The sequence below is a fragment of the Ptychodera flava genome, chromosome 5 (genome assembly GCF_041260155.1).
Source record: "Ptychodera flava strain L36383 chromosome 5, AS_Pfla_20210202, whole genome shotgun sequence".
In the NCBI taxonomy this organism is placed as follows: domain Eukaryota; kingdom Metazoa; phylum Hemichordata; class Enteropneusta; family Ptychoderidae; genus Ptychodera; species Ptychodera flava.
The window spans coordinates 29,649,844-29,670,837 of record NC_091932.1 but is presented as its reverse complement, the minus strand read 5'-3'; the positions used below and the strand labels follow the sequence as shown (position 1 = coordinate 29,670,837).

Sequence of the window (20,994 nt, the reverse complement as noted above, 5' to 3'; positions counted from 1 at the left end):
CCTGTATTTGTTCAAACTCAACAAAGTACGCAACAGATGAAAGAAAAGTAACAACTGTTTACTGGCGTTGTTTTCCAAGGCCTGGTCTTGACCTTATCTCCTGACAGGAACATTTCATATAAAAATAGATTGTTCCCTTTACGCTGCATTCAAAATACTGGGCGGGGACGGAGGGTGGAGAACATCAGGGGTTGAATGTTTCTTGGGTAGTAAAGAGGGGATATGAATGGTTCGCACTTGGTGTGGGAGGATCCGAAAATATTTTGGTTCCTTGTTTTATACATTTCCAATGTTAATAGTTTTGTAGGTAATTCAATTAAAACCATTATGTCATCCGATGGCTCCAATGTTAAAAATAATAAAACAAATTTTGGACTCATTTTAGAGAATCCTTCAATAACATTTTTTTTGGAAAAATCTATGCCACTAAATTTAAATTGGAAAAACAACCACAAATAGACCGAGCAACAGAGGACAGAAACTGCAACTGTTGATATTTTTTCTACCTCATCATGTACATTTTCTTGTTCCACTACTTATTATAGTATGTATTGAAACACCAATTATTCAATTGCAATATCAATACAAGCTGTATATTTTAATTTAAATCACTGAATTACAGTCAAGGCTGAAGCTAACTATATATAATACAAATACGGATAGTTTTCAATCGGATTCGAACCCACAACATACGGCATCAGTCGCCTAGCTGAGAGGCCTGAGACAGAACCAGTCGGCTAAATCTCCACTCCCAAAAAAGAGTGGTTCAATAGCCGGCTAAGTTGTTACATTTTCTGACTGAGACCTTTCAACACGTTGTAGAGTTCGTGAAGCACTCACGCACGCATGCTCACTATCATACATCGCACATACACACTTTATCGAAGCGAAGAAAACGAATTTCATCGCTTAAACGGGCGAACGATAACCTCGGGGACAAACTGTTAACAAGCAAAATACTTGTTTTTTGGGAAGAAAATAAGATCCTGGTGACACACACAATAGATATATAGTGCCCCTTCCACATGTCACCAATGAAATATACAGTGGTTATCAGGTCTCGGTCTCAGAACTCAGAGTATGAGGCTGACACTTTGCATGTACAAAACAAACGATTAGTTTGGGTCTCACAACGTGGTTTAAAGTCACCGACTCAATGATTAATTACCGTAGCTCTGTCTAGACTGAGAAATGAACAGTTGATTACATGTGATCTACAATGTAAATATTTTATAATTTAAGCTGAGACTTGAAGAGCTGTAGAGGTTTTCTCAGCTGAAATTAAATAAAAAACACTTTTTCTTGTTTTAGCTTTAAACTGAAATGGTAAAAACAGCTACGTTGCAGATAAAGTGAACTGCCCCATGCTGGGTTTACTATAATTCATCAATGTGTGATGCCCAAGCTAACCGTTTGTTTTGTACATGCAATATGTCCGTCTCACTCTCAATTAAACCAATCGTAAACATCTTGCACAGGCTGTGTTCGTAAGAGTGAATACATAGGCATTTTAGCACGATTTGTGAGTAAAATAATCGCAATCATACCAATCCATAATCTAATAACACTAGGTTAAAATTTGTAAGACAATAGTTGTAAACATAGACACAAAACATAGACACAAAACAGCACAGAACTGACAGTAAATAGAAAGAAAGATATATGGACCTCTGGCCAAAAGACCAAGAAGTGATGTCAGGTGTTTCGAAAATAGTAAGCGTATCCTGCCCCACATGTGGCACCCGCCATATATCAATCTGTAAGTCAGATAGGTAGTGGTTACTAACTAAGGCCCCATGTCACCGATGCCATCAGTGATCATTTGTCGAAGAGAGATATTGTATTTATCTACTAGCTTGCGATACCTGCCAAAAAGCGTTTGAATGTAGAGACAAGTCTTGCTCTGGTGTAACCTTGATTTAAAAGTTTGTAAGAGAGATGGCCATGTCTCTCTACAAAATCACCATATGAACTGCATGCTCTTGCATATCGAATAAGCTGGGAAATGTATACCCCATAAGCAGGTGAGATTGGAATATTACTGATGAGGTGTGGAAAATTGATTATACTAAAGTTGAAATCATCTCTCTTGTCATATAGCCTAGTAGAAAGGTGACCATCAGAGTCAAATTCAAGTAAAATGTCCAGATATGAAGCAGAAGAGGCCGTTTCTGTAGTTTCTTTAATCTCCAATTCTGGAGGATAAATCATAGCGAGATATTTACTGAATTCAGAGTTATTCAATGAAATAACATCGTCTGTGTATCTAAATGTAAGGTTGAAAGTACGAGCTACAGAGACTTTTTCTGCTTGATAATGCTCTGGATAAATTCTGCCTCGTATGAGAACAGAAATAAGTCGGCAAGTAAGGGAGCACAGTTTGTGCCCATGGGAATTCCTATACACTGTTGGAAAATGTGTCCTCCAAATTCAACAAATATGTTGTCAATGAGGAAATCAAGCATACTGATAATGTCTTTCTCGGTATAAATATTCTTGAGAGAACATGTGACTGTCAATAAGGAGTATACATTTTTTGAATGACCATTTCTATTGAACCTGGTGGCTTTTCTCGGCATCTTTATTGTGTGTATCAACTTACCTTGTAATGGTGTTATTGCAATACTTGTACTGACACTCCAATTTATGGTTGACCGAAATGCAGCTGCCAACAACTGTCTATATAACCTGTATGGCGGCTGCCGACTACTGAATATTACAACATATGAAAGAACAAACGTTGCAGTTGACACGATTAGCCTAAATACTGAAATCAAGGATAAAAAAGGTCAATTAGTTGGCCTTGTAAATATTCGGCAATATAATATTGTAGGATTTAAATGATTTTGATAATATAGAGGGCTATTTTAGGATAATGGGATTATAATAAGGGTAATGAGTGGGGATCTAAAATGAGTTAAGCGTTCAATTGTGATTTCTGCACACACCTCTAGTATTTGCTTGATGTGTGTATGCAGTCTTCGACAAGTTTTAGGGTATTTCCCGCACAGCAGATTACGCACAGTTACTTGCGAGGTAGAAGGACAACCAATTACGGTAAGCATTCCAGCAACGCCAGCTTAGAATGAAGCAAATGTGCTGAAATTAACGCTACGTCGTAAGATATTGTCTGCTACAGTAATTACCACCGTTTCCCAGCATCAATTAACACGGCCATTACTCTGATTTACCGCACTATTCATTCTGTTAATACAAATAAGCTTACTTACGTTTTACCACCGATAAAGACACCTCATTCGCATGTACAGCTGACAGGATAGTGAAGCAAGTTGTCTCGGTACAACTGGCTGTACAGCTATATGAATACGTAGGTCTGACGCTGTGACCTACTTGGTGACCCAGGTCAGCCTATGTACCTTTGTTCTGCTTGTCACATGAATACGAATAGTATGTTGTGGAAACGCAGCTATCTGTGGCTTGGTGGGCTGCTCTATGCAGGTCATCAAAAGGTCAACTCTGACGCGGATGTACGGGTTGACCTTATGATGGTCGGCAATTAACGCAGCGTACCCCGCCACTAGAGCTCCGTTTCCACAGCTAACAAATAGCAAGCTATTGACTTACGTTTCATTTCGCTCCGTTCAATTTTTATGGTAAAAATACCTTTACAGCTCATGATCCCTAGACTCACGTGTTCGCCAGGACATTTTTTCCACAGATTTTACAATTAGGTGTACGAATTATGCAAAATTGAACTTTTTCACCTAATATTAAAGATGAGCAGTTAACGTTTTGCAAATAAAGGGTAGAGCAAAGTGAAACCCGACTCGACAGCAAAACATCATTCACATGTTAGTTCTTTTAAGGGGAATGCAAAGTTTCCTATTTACGTATGGAAGTATGCTTCTAACATCTCCGATGAAAGACACTGAGCAGGAGGTAAATTTGAAGTAAAATCTTTGCTCAAGTTATTTGTTTATCGTCTGTATGTTAGGATTGTTCCCTTTAACATTACAAATTTAATGATGAAGAAATGTAGCTTATTTGGTGACGCGGTCGAATTAAGATATATTAGACAAACACGCGGTCCCCAAGGACGGTAATATAAAGCAATCTCATTCGTCGTTGTTAATGATATTTTGAAATGTCGTTTACACGAAGGTATGATATTAAACATAGGATGATGATCTTGACCCTTTTGCCTCATTAGAAACGCTTTTTATCATACCAAAGTAAACAAATGAGTTGTCGAAGAGTACAGGGAACAAAGCATGATGCATTTTAGCTCACGTGTTCACAAATGTGAGCTAATGTCGTAGCGATGTCTGTCAGCGTGTGTGTCCACCACAATTGCACAGTAAGTGACCTTACCAACAATTCTCTTTGATCTGCACATACAGAGATCGCTCATTGAACTGAAGCAAATGTCTTCTGTACACGGAACAGCTTGGTCCATACTTCAAAATTCTGATATCATTTTTTGATAATCATAATTTTCTTAATTCCCTCTGTGAATAATGAGAAGATCAATCCCTTTTTCTTGGAGGAGACGGAACGTTTGTAATTTTGCCAACAGATATTTTTTAAAGCCTTACACAATATTTTCAAGCAAATTAAGGAAATAGGTTGTATCTTTGTTGGAAAAAAGTTATTGATATTCTTGAATGCTCATAACAAAGGAAATTTGCGTGTCTAACAGGTGGGATGATGAGACCATCTCAGTTACTGATAATTGGTGGTGTTGTTGAAATATTTCCAAGCAATATGTGATTTGGAGATTTCCTTTCAACCAACTAGCGTCTAATCACAGGCGGCCTAGACACTGTTAATAAGCTTTTCTAACCGTTTTCTCTATCAGTTGCTCATCACAGTCCCTCTATGGATAAAGGGACTGTGTCTTCATGCTTTGACTGATTGGAGTAAATAAAATAAATGGTTATATAACCTAACTTAGCTTCTTGACTCTTTATTTATTTTACATCCCATTACAAGGACGTTTACCTCTCATACACACATTAATTAGTCGACACAACTAATTATGGTAATCCGTGGATTTATCAGGGATTTTATGGACTGGTCAACATCGCGAAAGATAGGAAAGGTTACTAAAACGGGAAGGTAAGAAGCTCTCCTGAAATGTGTCCAGAAATTACAAAATTGCGGCCAGTCATGACTATTTAGGTTATATAGTTAGGCTAAACAGTCATTTATTTTATTTACTACGATCAGTCAGAGCATAAAGAAAAGGAGAGGAACTGATACAGAAAACTGAGACAAACTCAATAATAAGCTTATTAATAGTGTCTGGGCCGCCTGTGGTCTAATATCTAATTGTGGATCCCATAATTCCAAGGGTAATGTAAAAACGTCTAGTGTGAAACTAGAATAGGTGATTTGCGTCAGACATTCACGACTTGCATATTTTAATTAGAAAATCTGAAGTAATAATACATTCTGTGAAAACTCAATACTGAAAACTACCTTTTCTCTAGTCCTTCACAAGCTTGACTCCATGTCTCTTGTTGTATATTTTGTGTTTGATGATTTTTGTTTGTTAGCTTGATTATGTGTTTCTGTGTTGACACGTTATTAAACTCTTATAAATGGCTGTTTTGTCGTAACTTTACGATATAATGACGGTTAAAATACTGCATTGAGCTACACAAATTGGTTGCACTCAGCCTGGTTTCAGAAAATCAAGCATGTAAATGGTAATAATTTATCATCGTTCGATCCACACTGCTAAGCTATGCTCCTAAGCATGGTACAGTCACTCTAACTGAGCATGTGTTAACAAGTAACACAAAGACAAACAGATAAACGAAGGGACAAACGACATACGGGCGAAAGATACGTCAGAAGAGACAATAAGACGACCAACGAGTAGGCAAGCAAAGAAACACAAACAAACAAATTGACTGCAAAATCTATAATGTGACAAATATTTGTAGCAGAGCAATTGTAAGACTTCCAATCAAGGTAGACAATCACCCTACTCCAGAATGGCCCCTTTCTTTTATTTCTGTATTTGGAAAGCAGGACAATGCTATAGAAGAGTGATTACGTGTGTTGTTGCTAAAGATGAGCTGTTTTGTCATTTTCGCGGTATTGAATATTTCTGTAAGCTACCGGTGATTCAAAGTGAGTAAGATAATTTGGGGTTTCACTATACCGCAAGTGTTGCCTTTGTCGTGATGGCATAGAATCTCCTTTCTATTAGATCAAGCTGACTTTTGAAGGTGAATGCATGAGCCAGACTTGTTAATGATATACAGGATATAATATTTACATTACGGATACGTGCTGGACCCAATAGTGTGGTTGCTAGTCAGATTAGAGGAACGAACCCGAATCTGCGAAATCACTTTTACTATCTATGTTCAAGTCAGCATCGGATTTTGTGGGCAATGTCATTGCCCATGTCAATCACCAAATTGAAACTGTTGTCGGCTGGTTTATCATAGCGCATTGAATATTAGAAACATGGTTTGAAACGAATTTGGGAGAAATAGCGCTTTGCGAGAAAAAATCACACTGGTCTTGTAGGGTACTAATACCTGCTACCGCTAATTAAATGAACTAGGAAGGGTTACAGTTCTATATATTTTGCAAATAAAAATAATTGTGACATTATATCAGGAAAACATTGCGTTGTTTCATGAGTTATATTTACTGATTCAGAATGCACGCATTTATCATTTCCGATTTCATTCGGCGATGGATGATGTTGTTGACTCTCATCTAACGAATCAAGTTGTCTCAGAATACGCCAATTCAAGCCTGCGAGTCAGTCTGCCCAGAAATGCGCTCTTTGGCGACAACTTCATAAGGGATACATCTGGTGACAAGATTTGTAAATATCGGGTCCAGGCTTGGCTTCCCTTTTCCTCTGACCGGTGATAAAGTAAACTGCTGAAACAAACAGGTGAGTATCAGAAACATATTATTCCTCGCCAAAACCTCTCCTATGCACACACGGCGCCCAGCGGAAAAAGGGAGGTAACTCTCTTGTCTTTTCTGAACATTGCCTTCATAGTCTAAGAATCGTTCTGTAGGGAGAAAAATAAAAATGTCTGTACATTCTTTACGCAGTTCTCATGATGTTGGTGTCAAGGTATAGTCTGCCCTAAACAAATGAACTAAAGAGTACGATATTATTGGTTTGCCATGGAATGTCATTGGAAAGTGATCAAGTTGTAAGTGAATGCTGTCTTAACCATATTAGCATATGCAAATGACCATGACTTTAGCTACGGTATACTTTGACGTTTAACTTACGTTATCAGTAATTTTGTGTCATATCCAGTCAAACTTTATAAAACAGTTTATATTTCTAAAAGGTACAAAACGTTCATTTAAGTGCTACATTACTTATGTTGTTGTTTTTTATTTGGTAGGCAGAAAGACACATTAATTATCGATCCATATTTGCTACGCAATTACCTTGTCAAAAACACTGCTATTTAGAAATTTTTGATTCTCAGATTCAACATACCTGGGCAAAATTTCTCAGGCTCCTTCCAGTACTCCTTATCCATGTGCAGATTCCATAAGTTTGTCCATATTTGGGTCCCTTTCGGTATGTTATAGCCACCTATTGGATTGGATATAGAAATATTCAGGCATCCAGAAAATCAAATATTCTGCGAAACTATGCAGACAAATTGTTAAAATAATTTTTATCCCCTCTCATCAAATATTAAGTGCCTGAAATAATGGTAATTCTTGTATTAAATGAAAATGACTGTAATTTTCAAAGTTAAAGAAACTACTCCTGTTAAAAGGAAAGCAAGGGCTCATTAGTATGTACAACCTCCGATAGGCGAAACGTCAATAGAAACAGTTCTATTTACTCTTCCAAATTATCATACAATATATGTACTTGCTTCGAATGTTTACAAGAAGATGAAAAGAAGACCTACCAATAACAGTGTTCTCCGTAGTTTCATGTGGTAGGTTAAGCGCTGAAATAGTTCTGATTCTCATTACTTCGAGGATGACAGCTTCGCAGTATGGTAATTTAGTCTTGTCGGATAACAGTGGTAATCGATCTTTTCCGATGACATCATCAATTTCTTTGTGTACTTTTGCCTGAACATCGGGATAGTTTATCAAGTACGCCAAACACCAAATCATGGTTTGAGTTGTTGTATCGATCCCGGCTGGTATGAAATTATAATTATATTGAAATGTCTGAGTAAAGACAACTACAGACGACAATATACAACATTTACTGTTGCTAACAGGTGTTTGTTTGTCAGTAGACTGCACAACAGTTCAAGTTCAAATTATTTCTTTGTTCATCATGACCAGTAAATATAAAATAACAATGTCTTTCCCATTTCACTACTAATGCTAAATACGGTAAGTTTCGATCGATGTTAAAACTCGCAACATACGTCAGCCAGTGACCAAGCGGAGAAGCCACAGACAGAACCTCTCGGCCAAATACCCACTGTCAAAACAGAGTTGTTCAATAATCGAGCCAAGTTATTACAATTTTGTCTGACTGTGACCCTCCACACGCTATAGAGTTAGCACTTATACTGCATCAAAAACGCAATAAAACAGATAAATTCACACTAACAAGTTTTCTGTATTATAGAATACTACACGTGAATTCACATGAATGAATACAGGCTTGCTGAATACAAGCAACGGATTTTTGACTGTATTCATCTGTAGATGCACACTTCAGCTTAAATACAGGCAATAATCCATGCAAATACAGTAAGTATTTTTGGGTTTTCATGCAGTGTTACGCTCGTACACTCACTATCACACATAGCACAAAACTTTATCAAAGCACTGAATACACTATACGAATTCATACGATTTAGCACGAATAACAAAATGTGTATCGATGCAGCATGCTAGAAATCTTTACTACATTTCAAATATCACAATTAAAATAATTTGGTACAAGACCACTTTTTAATTTCCTCTAAGCCAAGGTAGTATCAATAGCTTTAAGCAAATTTTTCTTATTTTAAAACATTCAGCGGCACGAAGCCTTTTGGCAGGTGTAAGATCAATATCTTCTTAACTACTGATAAATGTTTTTTGTGGCTGGCAACAGATATTTGATTTAGTATGAAAATAGCGCCACAGTGGCACTTTTGAGGAAATTCATGCTCACTTGCTATGATCTCCATTACTATAACTTCCTATATTATCCATAATACTACAACCATCTTTCACAAAAGGCGACATTTTGAATCAAGCAGACAATTCCTTACAAAAATACTTTAAATAAAAATGCAAACCAAGCAAGCACCAATGCAGATATCAAAACTCAGAGGTCCACACTATTTTGCACCTTAACTATCTTCATGACAAGTGATCAAGAAGTTACTCGAAGTGTTTTGAAACGAGAAGGAAAATCAACTCCATGAGTTTGAATCTTTAGCCAAAACAAAAGTATGAAAGGTCTATTTTATTAAGTACTGGATGATTCAACTAATCTAACGATCGTACATCGTAGGAATAATTTTGAACAAAAACGACAATACGTACCCTAAAACACAATTAAAACATTAAAACACAAAACACTACTACAACTCGGAAAAAATATGATCCCCCAAAAAATCAAATGTGTAACCACATCCAGTTTCACTGTGAAAAAAGAAATCAGAATTGAGTCGACCGTGATGGAGCTAGATAAAAGTGGGCATCATCTACGCAAAAATGCTCGGAAAAAAGAAAAGGCACGTTGGAAAAAACAAATAAAAGGGGATATCCCATAGAAAAAAACAACTTGCAAAATTACTTAATTGAATACGTCATTGTTCACGTACGTATTGTTCTTTAATAATGAATCCCTTACGGCATGCTTCAATGGAACGCGATCATGTTACTCAGGTTTTGGACAAGAAATTTGGAATGTTTGAGCGATAACTTTCTTTTTTAGTCTTCATGGAAGTCTAGGTTAACAAGAAGTGCCATTCTTCAACTTACAAGTCAGCAAGCACCCATGGTGGTGCGCTGGTAGTCGGTGGTTCTTTCACTGTAAAGGGCCGCCTCGCCCAAGCTGCACAATGATGCTAACGGGCATAGGTTTTGCCCAACACAACCATGCCTAGCCGGCGTTTCTCATGCATAGTCCGGCGTGAGCCCTATGCTAGCGTTTTCTGGGGCACATAATTAATTTAGCTATAGAATAAACACACATCCCACAATTGCATGGAGAATTTCCTCAAATATCCTCTAAAACAATCTATCATGATAAAACAAGTCATAGTTGATGACGCAGTCCCCACGTCTTATGCATACTTTGATACCAGGTTCTCAGAGAGAATAGAGTCCTGTCCAAAAGTGGGTCTCTGATTAAAAGTTCTGCGTTATAGATGGGGCTTAATGGCCGAGAATGAATTCCGTGGCGGTGAAAACGTTAAACCAATCTGGACTCTCACTTTAACTGAAAAGGTCATTCAATGAGTCAGTCAGTATTTAATCGATAGGACGTTGTCAAACGTTTTTGCATCCTATTATAACACTGACAGATATCACATATACCACATTTCAGAAAATATGATGGAATACTTCTAGAAATTTACCCTAAAAATTCACTATATATGCAAATGAGCGATTATTTTAAAGGATACCGCAAAGTGCCATTGAATTGTCTTACAGCACTGTTAGGTCTTTACCAAGTTTCATCAACTTTGATGTAGTATTTCTGGACATATCACATCTAACTATGAAAGTTCATTAAATATGCAAAGTAAAATTTAATTAATTTGACACTGATTAACCTCTTTATTCACGGTTGAAGCAATGTGAATTCAACATTTGTATCACGTTACGTGAAATTTGATGAAATATTTTGACACATAGGCCAAATTACAAAAAAAAAATCATTAAATATGCAAATCAGCAGTTAATTGACATGATACTGCTACATATCTTTGCACGCCATCACAGTACTGAAAAATCAAAATCTGGAACAAGTCTCATCAAATTTGCAGGATATCAAGACATATCACAATATCACCATAATTATAAAAATTCACCATATTTGTAAATTAGTAATTAATTGACTCAATACTGACATATGTCACTCTGTGCTTTTAGAACTCTGTGTGACCGACATCTATACAAAGTTTAATCAAATTCAACGCAGTTGCTCAAGAAAGCGAACTCTTTTTCCAAAAACTAATTGTCGATGACATAGTCCCCATTTGGTTAATGAATTTAGAACCAAAATGGCTGTCACGCGGCCATATTGGCTCGTATCACAAAACAAATTGACATGCATATGTATGAAATAGGATACTATTCTTATTCCACGTTTTAATGAAAACTCTCCGGGCATATCTTAGAATTTCGCTTGAACGGACGGACGCACTCACGCACAAACGCACGCACGCACAGACATGACCAAACCTATAAGTCCCCCTGGAAGTTGTCCGAGGAGACTAATAAATAATAGTATCAAGCTTTCAAAATGGAGGTACAAGCAGGAACTTCTTATAGTTTTGAAGATGTCACTGGTAGGTGAGGACTTTCATCATTAACACTCATTAAAACGCATCAGACAAATTAAACACTAATATCATAACCATGAACAAGCAGCTGCGATAGTCTGGATGCCCTTTGGCAAGCACATTACTTTTCGACAATGGACATCACGATATTGGCATATTGAAGTCGCGTTGGAAGATAGGGATAAGACCGCCTTTGTTTCATACAACGGACTCAGCGAAGAAAATGTTACGCCCATTTGTTTGTGTAACATGCCAAGCATCTTTCAATACTTGTTGGCATTGTTACTTATACCTGATTTATCTGGATGACTCGCCCCCTGGTCGTTGACCTTCAAGAATATTACTTTTAAATTCAGCACTGCCCATCCAGTAAATGCTGATGGACTTTCAAGACGACTTGATAATGGTGATGAAGACAGGAGATACTTTATTATTGCAGCGAAAGACACCTCTTTACTTCCATTAGACCAGGTTAGAGGATTGCAACAATGTGATTTGACTTTACAAGCGCTAATATCGTATTTGACTGGGGATGAACTTCTCGTCGAAACAAAGATAGCTACGAAAGTTGTTTTAAACGGTTATCAATATGTTATTGAAGATGGTGTACTGTATCGTCTTTGAATGCACGCCTAAGAATGACAGTTGGGAGACGTGCATAAACAGCTTGTCAATCTTCATACCCTACAGGACAAAGTCATGACGTTGTGCCATAATGAAATTGCTTAAGGTCATCTAGGGTTCCACAAGATGTACAGTAAAATACAGAACACGTCTATTGTTCTATTTATGGTTTGGAATGTAAAGAGATATCGAAGTCATAAGTCATGTGTTGACTGTCTTCATAGAAAAATCCACAGAATCTTCCAGTTGCCCAGTTGCGGCTTATACCCGTAGACGGTCCCTTTGATTGTGTGGCTGTTGACGTATTAGGACCGCTTCCGAATCCAGAACAAGGTAACCACTTTATGTGTATTTGGACTATTTTACACCTTGGCCCGAAGTTTTTGCCATTGAAAGACAACTGCGGATGTTGTCGCTCGACTGACAGTCTATGAGAATATTGCTCATCATTCTGCACCTCGAACATTCTTATCTAATCGTGGTAGAAACTTTCTGTCAACTTTGGTGAAAAAGCCACATAAAATAATCAAATGTAGGAAAGTAAATGTGACTTCCTATTATAACAAATCGATGGACTTGTTGAAATTTTCAGCGGAACACTCTTTACGATATTATTAATGTAAGTCAGTCACAATCAGACTGACTGTAATCTATGTTTTCCGATTGCATCGTTTTCGTTTCCGTCATATACACAAGACTTGACTGAGGAGTCGCCTTTCTATACATTGAACGAACAAGAACCAAGATTTCTGACTAATGTGATCCTTACTAAACTGGCGACAACGTTCACCGACCATAAGGAATATAGTTAAATAGTGGTTCAATGACTGAATGAGATTCAGCCACTTGTCCACGATAGTATTCAGTTAGCACAACAAAAGGAGAAAACCAGTAAGACGAGCGTGCTAAGGACATTGAGTATGACATTGGAGATAACAAGGATTATCAACCAAGTTGCTACAGCCATGGCATTGATGCTACCATGTCATTGAGAAAGTGACACCTGTGAACTCTTAGAAAACTCGGCCTAAACAACAAGTTGTACACGTTAATCGAATTAAAACATACACGGATTTCAACGATCTTCCCATGGATTACCCGATGATGGCGATGGAAATACCAATACTGATTGAAATTGACCCAACAGATATGATTAGCACTTAAATGGACACAAATGAGATGGTTGACCATGATAATGTTAACGAGAATCCCATACTGGATACTATCGGAAGTAATGGTGATGGCAACATGCAATGATAATAATTACCAGGCCTTGAGAATGGTCGACCACCAAACTATTACTAGTTCTGATGGTCAGCATGAAAACCGCTATTGTGTCCAATGGAAAGGTAGCAGCGCTGAAGGTGACACGTTTGAACTGCCTTAAAATATTGGACAAAGGACTGATTACTGATTATTAATCTCGGAAATGAACGAAATCTAGACTAGTGAACCTAGCATTTGCATTATTTTGCATAGACCATTTACATTGATATTTATTTTAGTTCTTTTATTTTCATTGATTATTGATTTGCACATTGAGTCAGGACGCCTTTCAATCTCGATTTAGAGGTATGATATAGCCCATGGGTTGCTTAGAATTTTAGCTTTTGAATTTACTCAGAAAGACTGAAAATTACTCTGGCCAACAATAACCCTATACGTGATGCATCATGAGAATGATCCCCAATTGTTACTTTCCACACCTTAGAAGTAATCGTTCATCCTCATTTAGAGAACGTATTGATTTAACCACGGCTTAATTCATTGGCATTGAGCAGACCTTAATGCTCAATGGTTCACATTGTAATTTTTTGTTATGGTTTTTCCCTGACTGTTAGTAGTGCTTTTTGAAACATTTTCTTATTGGTTTTTGTGTAAGTAACATAGCTTTTTAATATATTTATTTATTTGTTGTAATATTAACACTCATTGCACTTTTACGGGAACAATTATACGCGTATGTAGGTCAATAATATGGGTGTGCCACTTTTCCAAATCATTTGTTGCAAACTGTTTGTTCCCTTATTACAATTTGAAGAATGTTTTCCATTTAAGTATGGAATGTCATTTCTGTCTTTTTTTTGGAATTATACTTTTCTTATTATTTCCTTGATTGAACCAAATTTTTATTATTGTTTAGAGAGTTTATTTTTACACTGTAAAGATAAATATTTTGAAACACTTGGCACGCCGAAGTCAAACTAACAAGCAGATTACTATTGATGCGATGTATCATTGTTTCAAATATATCATTTGCGTTACCAGTTTAAGACAAAGACCATACGATATAAAGCCAAATGCAGTATGTTTAAAAGGGTTATCTGTATAAAATTGGAGAGATTAAAAATTATACTACAGATACGAGTACAGTGACCGGAAAACAATAATGTATACGGATCCCATATAATTATGAATTCTATATGACGTAACTGTTAGCAAGCAAGATAGGACATGAGTTTTGTATTATTTTAGAGTATGTAAGACAATCACTATACATCTACAAGAGTTTCGTTTATCATCAAACGATAATAGGAATTAATTACCTCCAAAAATATCAGCTACTATTTGTCGTACATGAACGTCTGTCAACGCATCCGCTTGGTCTCTACCTTTCATTTCTGCATGGAACTTCAAAACATCATGAATAGCATCCGAAACGCTACCTGTCAAAGAAGAAAGTTGAAGTGACCATAAATCACGAGCTACGAACGACTACGAACGTTATCATTCTTAGTTCTGATAGTGTTTGTTGGAGTAAAAGATTGTCCAACTAAGCAATTCTAAAAAAGGTGTTCATCCTGAGAAAATCATGAGGAGGAAGAGCATAATGGCAGTGACATTGTTGATGATGCTTGTTTTTGTATTTGTTGCTAAAATTACTAAAACCTTTTTATCAATGCAATGTTAAAATTAGATATTATTTTTCTATGATGAAACGAAGACTTCAGTGTGAATCATTACGGATATAAAATTATGTCAAGAGGAGGCTTAGAAAGAGAGGATCCTATTGACTACATTGACGAGAGTTCAGAATCTCCATGATATTTAAACATGATGGCTACTCACTTTGTGCGAACGAGAGCATATTAGTGGAAATACTTGTCACATATGATTCTTGACTATGCAATCATTTCAAACATTTCAACGTATAGTTATTTATACAATACCTTCTTGTATATTCATCCTATGATCATCGACCTTTGACTGGATAAATGTTAACCAAGTATTGGTAACTTTCTTCATCTGACGAATGGCATTGGTTGGTATATACTTAAATACTGGCTCAAAGTCAGCCAGCGTGCCATTTCCAAAGACATCATCCATATCTTTAGTGATCTGCATGATGTTTTTGAATTCAGTGTCATCAAAGTCATAGCTGAAACAAGACGTGATAAATGTCTAGATGACGCAGACGTGAGACATGCCACAGTTATCCAATGATAAATGTCAAAAGAATGTCACGGGACTTAAAAGAGGATGAGTCCCTATCAATTTTAAGTGATAATGGTGCTACGATACTAATCACCAGGATTTCTATAAGACCATTAGAGAATATTCTTTAGTAAGCTTTCAAATTAACTTATAAATAAGGTATCCTAGGGGTAAAATAGGTTTCAATTCTCCAATAGTATCTAATAGTCTGAAACGTTCGTGTTGCAATACGTACATGAATAGCAGACACTTGTGCCTTCACGAAACATCATAATAATATAGTGTCTCTATGGTCTTAATGACACAAAGAAAGACTTTCAAACATAGGTATTTGATTCCACGTCATCAGCAGAGCAAATCAGCTCTAACCTTGCTCTCAAGATTACATGTACATTAACACTGTACAGCAAAAAAGAAGCTCTCAACGGTGAATATAGGTAATATCATTCGATGTCATTCTATGCTGTTTTGGCCAGAAAAATGCATTTATCTCAGAATCAGCATTATTACCGACTGCTGAGTTGAGAAAAGACAGATTTCAAAAAAAATCATTGGCTTCAAAACTCCCCTGACAGAACTCGAGCCCTCGCGAGGTTGTAGTCTGTTTTCAACGAAATCATATAAACTATTTTTAGAAATTTCAAGTGATATCCCATGGAAGAACATTTGTTAATCAGTGGTGAGTAGTGATATAAACACAGCAAAGGTGACTTTCAACTATTAAAATAGCTTCGCATAAATGTCAGAATGCTGAGGGAATTATACTGTTATTCCTTCTTTTTAATGTCAATAATGTAAGGATGTTAGCGCCGCGTAGAGCGTTGAAAAACACTCTCCATTCGCAAACTTCGTGGCATTTGCGCCCTACCACATCATTGAATCATATATTCGTGACTAGGGCATCCAATTGGTTAAGTTGCGACCATTACCATGACCACGACAAATTTTCCTGCAATTTCCAACGTCCGTATAGGGCGCGATCTTGTGTGCGCTGAAAGTCTGAGCAAATATATGTTCAGAGTCTCCAACTTATCCTGGCCACTACCCTGAAGTCCCATGGAAATGTCTTGGTTAATCATCCGATGTTATCGCGAAAACATAGTTATTTGCGATGGCAAATATATATATATATATATATATATATATAATATATATAATATATATATATATATATATATATATATATATATATATATATATATAATATATAATTGATATGTTCGAAGGTTTTAGGTCACCAACATGTCCAACAAAATGAAACGGTAACAAACGTTGGCCTCATACTGTCCCAAAGCCTGTGCAAGCTTTCATAAAAAGAGTCTGTAAATTTTCCAGCATTCCTTTTTTCACAGACAAACGGCTCGAAAAATGTCGCCCATCTCATTGGAAATCCAGTTCTTGCTTAAATAGGCCGCGAAAGTTTGAGGTTTCTCTGAGTAGTTCAGATCAGCTACTACCCTTGATATGGTTAATTAATAGTGTATTGAGGCTACAACATTGTCTCAACTTTATCATAAATGCATAATTAACATTGTTCCTTGTAGGTAGAAATCCTATGTTTGAAAATCAAATTCGATAATTATTTATAGCTTTGAAATATATGGCTTCGAATACGATAGATATGCAATCTTCGCTATATGAATTTTACGACAAAACATCAAACTGCTGGCTTTGAAACAACAACTTTATGAGACTACATCCAACACTAACTTGGTCATGGATGAGTGAATTTAAATAGGTAAGCAAACTTACTTGTGACCGAAGGATATATTTGACATCACATTACAAACACACAACTTCAGTATTGGTTCCGGATCGAATGGTTCTCCATTCTTGTCAACAATGGCTTTCTTTAGATGAGGAAACGCCTCCTGTGTCACAATTTTGTCCAATGTGTATCCGCTGGTGAAATTCCTAAAACAATACAAAAGCTGTAGTTAAATAAATATATTTACTTTGATGTGCCTATTTTTGTTTCCTCCGCATGAGAAATGAAATCTTCATCCACTATTTAATTTGATATGCCTGTTTTGAAATTTGTCCCCTATACAGGGCGTGTAAGTAGTATGTCAATCCTGATTTATTTCAAAATTTTTCAGATTTTCATCCCAACCTTATTCGTATAATTTGCTCTCACCTCGACGATACGAAATATGATTCTGTGTGCAAGTTTTAGTCAAGCATAAATGGAAAATTTACGGGGAGCCAAGAAATTTACCTCATTCGCTTAAAGTTAAATTTACAACATACTGTGATAAACGTTTTGTAACAACAGTTTTCTAATTAACTCAACGTAAGCTAGATTGTAAATGTACCGTGTGCGACACTTTTCAGTAGGTTATTTAATGAATAAATAAATACGGTCTATGTGAGTCCTTTAACATAAAGAGCAGGGTTTCACAAGTCGCAAGCCGTTTAGATATTGGTGTTAACGTTGTGGGTTCTTTAATTTCTATAACGCTTTGTACAATGGACTAATTACCATGATAGCTTTCCTGAAATCAATAAAATTCTAAATGGTGACAATCCTCCCAAAGTACCATAACATGTAACTTTTTAACCTTTATACCAAGACAAATTAATAAGTGAAAATGAAAGAAGTAAGCCGTTATTATCATGATCTACTGAGTGTGAAGCCAATTTAATTTGCTGACTGGTGTGATTAATACAGTATTCCTGTGGTAAATATATGATGTCACGAATAGTGAGTAGAAGCTATTGGTGAAACAAAACTAGATGTAAAACGCAACGACGAGAAATTTCAAACAAAGAATTTTAATGCTGAAATCACTTTATTCTTTCATGACCTGTTCAATAACGAGCAATACTTCAAGTGTTGAAAGTAAAAGTATTTCAAGCAGGTGACTGTCTACCTGGCGACCTCAGCTATCCTGACTTCCTTAAATTGAGCTTACCTGACGGCTTGGGATCCAATTTTACGCAAAGCCTTCCACTTCTTACCAAAAGAACCATTTGTAATATTTTGTCCTCCCTCGCTCAATACGTCCACTATAAAATATATACACAGCGATTAAAACATTCACCATAACCTTTCCAATGATCTTTTGGTGTAATCAAACGTTTTAGGATAAAATATGTGTTAATTTCAAGTTTAATTATCAGCAACGATAAGCTGGATTAGTTTTATGCTTAGACGATGGCAATGTTGATGTCATTTTTGATAGCAAAACGACCGCGTCCACGTTCATATATGTAAAGCCAAAGATACTCCAGAAACAATATGGGATGTTTCGGCAACATTTAACAACATTAAATCTACTGTCAGCCAATGTGAACAGTCTCACCCATTAAACGACTGTGCATGTGTACATCTATGGATACTTTATATGTACAACCGTACTAATGAGATGTACCTGCTGGGAATTAAGTATCTCAAAGTGCACTACTTTCAAAAGGGGTTCGCAGTGTGATGAAGACTTTAAAGCTGCGATATCGAATCGCTACCAGGTGTGCTATATGAATTTTTTGGGCAGAGCTATAACGTTGCCTTTGCCGGTTAAGTCGTGCTCTTATTAGTGTCATACAATGAGAGCAGCCAAATTTTAAAGCAAGAATTATAGTGAATATATCAATTAAGGTTAACCCTGTCACAGAATAACTAATTTTTAGCTCACAGCTATATATCCAGGGTCTTCCAGCAAATTCATCCTGTTTTTCCACGAGGGCTTCTCGCACAAGCTCTAGGTTATTCAGCACAACAATCCACTGCATTCCGATTTTCAGGGTAAAAATATCACCATATGTCTTAGCGAAGTCTGATATTGTCCATACAGGATTCGGGGCTAGATCTGAAACGAAATGGATGACAAAAGTTGACACTTTCCCGTAACATGTTTTTATGGATTTCATTTTGATGAAGGAAGTTAGACGAGTTTCCAGCCTTTTTTATGAATAGGTCATTGGGCAACAACATGTGATCGGTAAAACCTAACCAACAGCTGGGTAGAACTAGCCCAGTGAAACTAAGAAAGTGAACATGACATCCTTCCAGATGTGGACCGGCTTGTTGTAATATCGACTCTTTTTGTAAGAAGACAGATTATGATATCTGCAATGTCTGTTAATAGCGGTAAATCATTTGTCAGTGTCAATATTACATCCAGAGTTTCTATGCTTCTTTCCTATAATCCAAGCTCTCACTCGACATAATTGACACAACTTATACAAAAGCATGCTCCGCAAAATTTAGCAAATCCAGTGATTGACCGTTACATGTTCCAATAATAATTATTCTGCATCTGTCAATACTTTGAGAAATAGTTGTAGAAATTCAAATTAGATTGAAGACCAAGTGAGGTTTTTTTAAAAATTATACGAAAAAAAAAGAATGTTGGGAAACTGGCAAGTAACCTGTAATATATGCTTTTTTCCAATTTCACTCACTAAAAGTTGCTGTTGGTTAAAGTGACAGAACATTTAGTCATATCTTGGTTGAAGATGCACGAGTTTGAATGACCTCTTATGTCTTTGCATAGTCACTAACTCATTTATTATACTGGGTTGTCTAGTATTTTGCTAGTTGAGACACAGTAGGACAAAGTTCGTTTTAATTACATGACCTCTGTAGTTCTACAGCCCGAATAGGATCTATTTTTACGGAGACTCTAATCTGTCTTCTGCTTTACATGAATTACATTTGCCTGTTGCATTTTCTAAAGCAAGACCATACGATGAAACTTACCGCCTATGCTTCCAATAAACGGCAAACCTCTTGGGCCTGGGGGAAAACCAGCAGGTCTACGCATACTCCATAACGAAGCTACCAGAACAAAGGCTACCAGGACCATAAAAACATTGACTGGATTGCTGAGAAAGGTCAGGATCGTTCCCGCTGTTACATAAACCATTCTGACAAGTAGCTCAATAGTCTGTGAAAACGCACAGAAGAATTGCATCACTCTGTGGCTTGCCCCGTCGCTGGAGGCCCAGTCGGTGAAATTCGCAGAGGAAGGTTGCTTCAACACAAAGATTGATTTTTATAAAAGAGGTATCATGTATTTGACTAGCCTGTAGGGCGAGAACCAATAGGTCTACAATTTGCATGTCACTTGCATACGATCTTTCAACTTATGTGTTTTACAAGAACGTGTCTATAATTAGAATATCTCATCTAAACTTATGATTGATGAATTAACGTAAACTAGCATGGCGAAGCTCTGTCTAGACTGAAAAATGAACAGTTGGTTACACTTGATCTAAAATGTAACTTTTTGTTTACAATTTCAGCTGAGAGTTTAAGAGCTGTAGAGATTTTCTCAGCAACTCAATAAAAACCCCATTTTCTTGTTTTAGCTTTGTTCTGATGTTCTGACACTATGTAGATACAGTGAGCTGCCCATGCTGGGTTTACCATATTTCATCAATGTGTGATACCCAAGCTAATCCAAGCTAATCGTTTGTTTGTACATGTAATGTATTCATCTGACACTGAATTTTAAAGTTATACAGCCACTGTCATTTAAATATG

General features: G+C 36.7%; 2 protein-coding genes across 2 annotated transcripts in view; both read right to left on the bottom strand.

Moving 5' to 3' along the window:
* The window catches only part of LOC139133634 (cytochrome P450 1A1-like), a 122,002-nt gene extending 118,564 nt beyond the window's left edge, over positions 1–3,438 (bottom strand). Inside the window, exons 1-2 of the mRNA XM_070700383.1 lie at positions 3,231–3,438; positions 2,603–2,709 (exon numbers count right to left, since the gene is read on the bottom strand). The gene's annotated coding sequence lies outside the window, so the exon portion shown is untranslated. The remainder of the gene's footprint in view (positions 1–2,602; positions 2,710–3,230) is intronic.
* Positions 3,439–5,350: 1,912 nt separating this feature from the next.
* Positions 5,351–20,601, bottom strand: LOC139133459 (cytochrome P450 1A1-like). The gene is made up of 9 exons (XM_070700069.1): positions 20,209–20,601; positions 19,142–19,315; positions 18,422–18,515; positions 17,259–17,420; positions 15,242–15,450; positions 14,618–14,737; positions 7,884–8,123; positions 7,457–7,555; positions 5,351–7,010 (listed from the first exon to the last, which is right to left on the bottom strand). The coding sequence occupies exons 1-9, from the start codon at positions 20,420–20,422 to the stop codon at positions 6,736–6,738; spliced, it is 1,587 nt and encodes a 528-aa protein (XP_070556170.1). The 5' UTR covers positions 20,423–20,601; the 3' UTR covers positions 5,351–6,735.
* Positions 20,602–20,994: the final 393 nt, after the last annotated feature.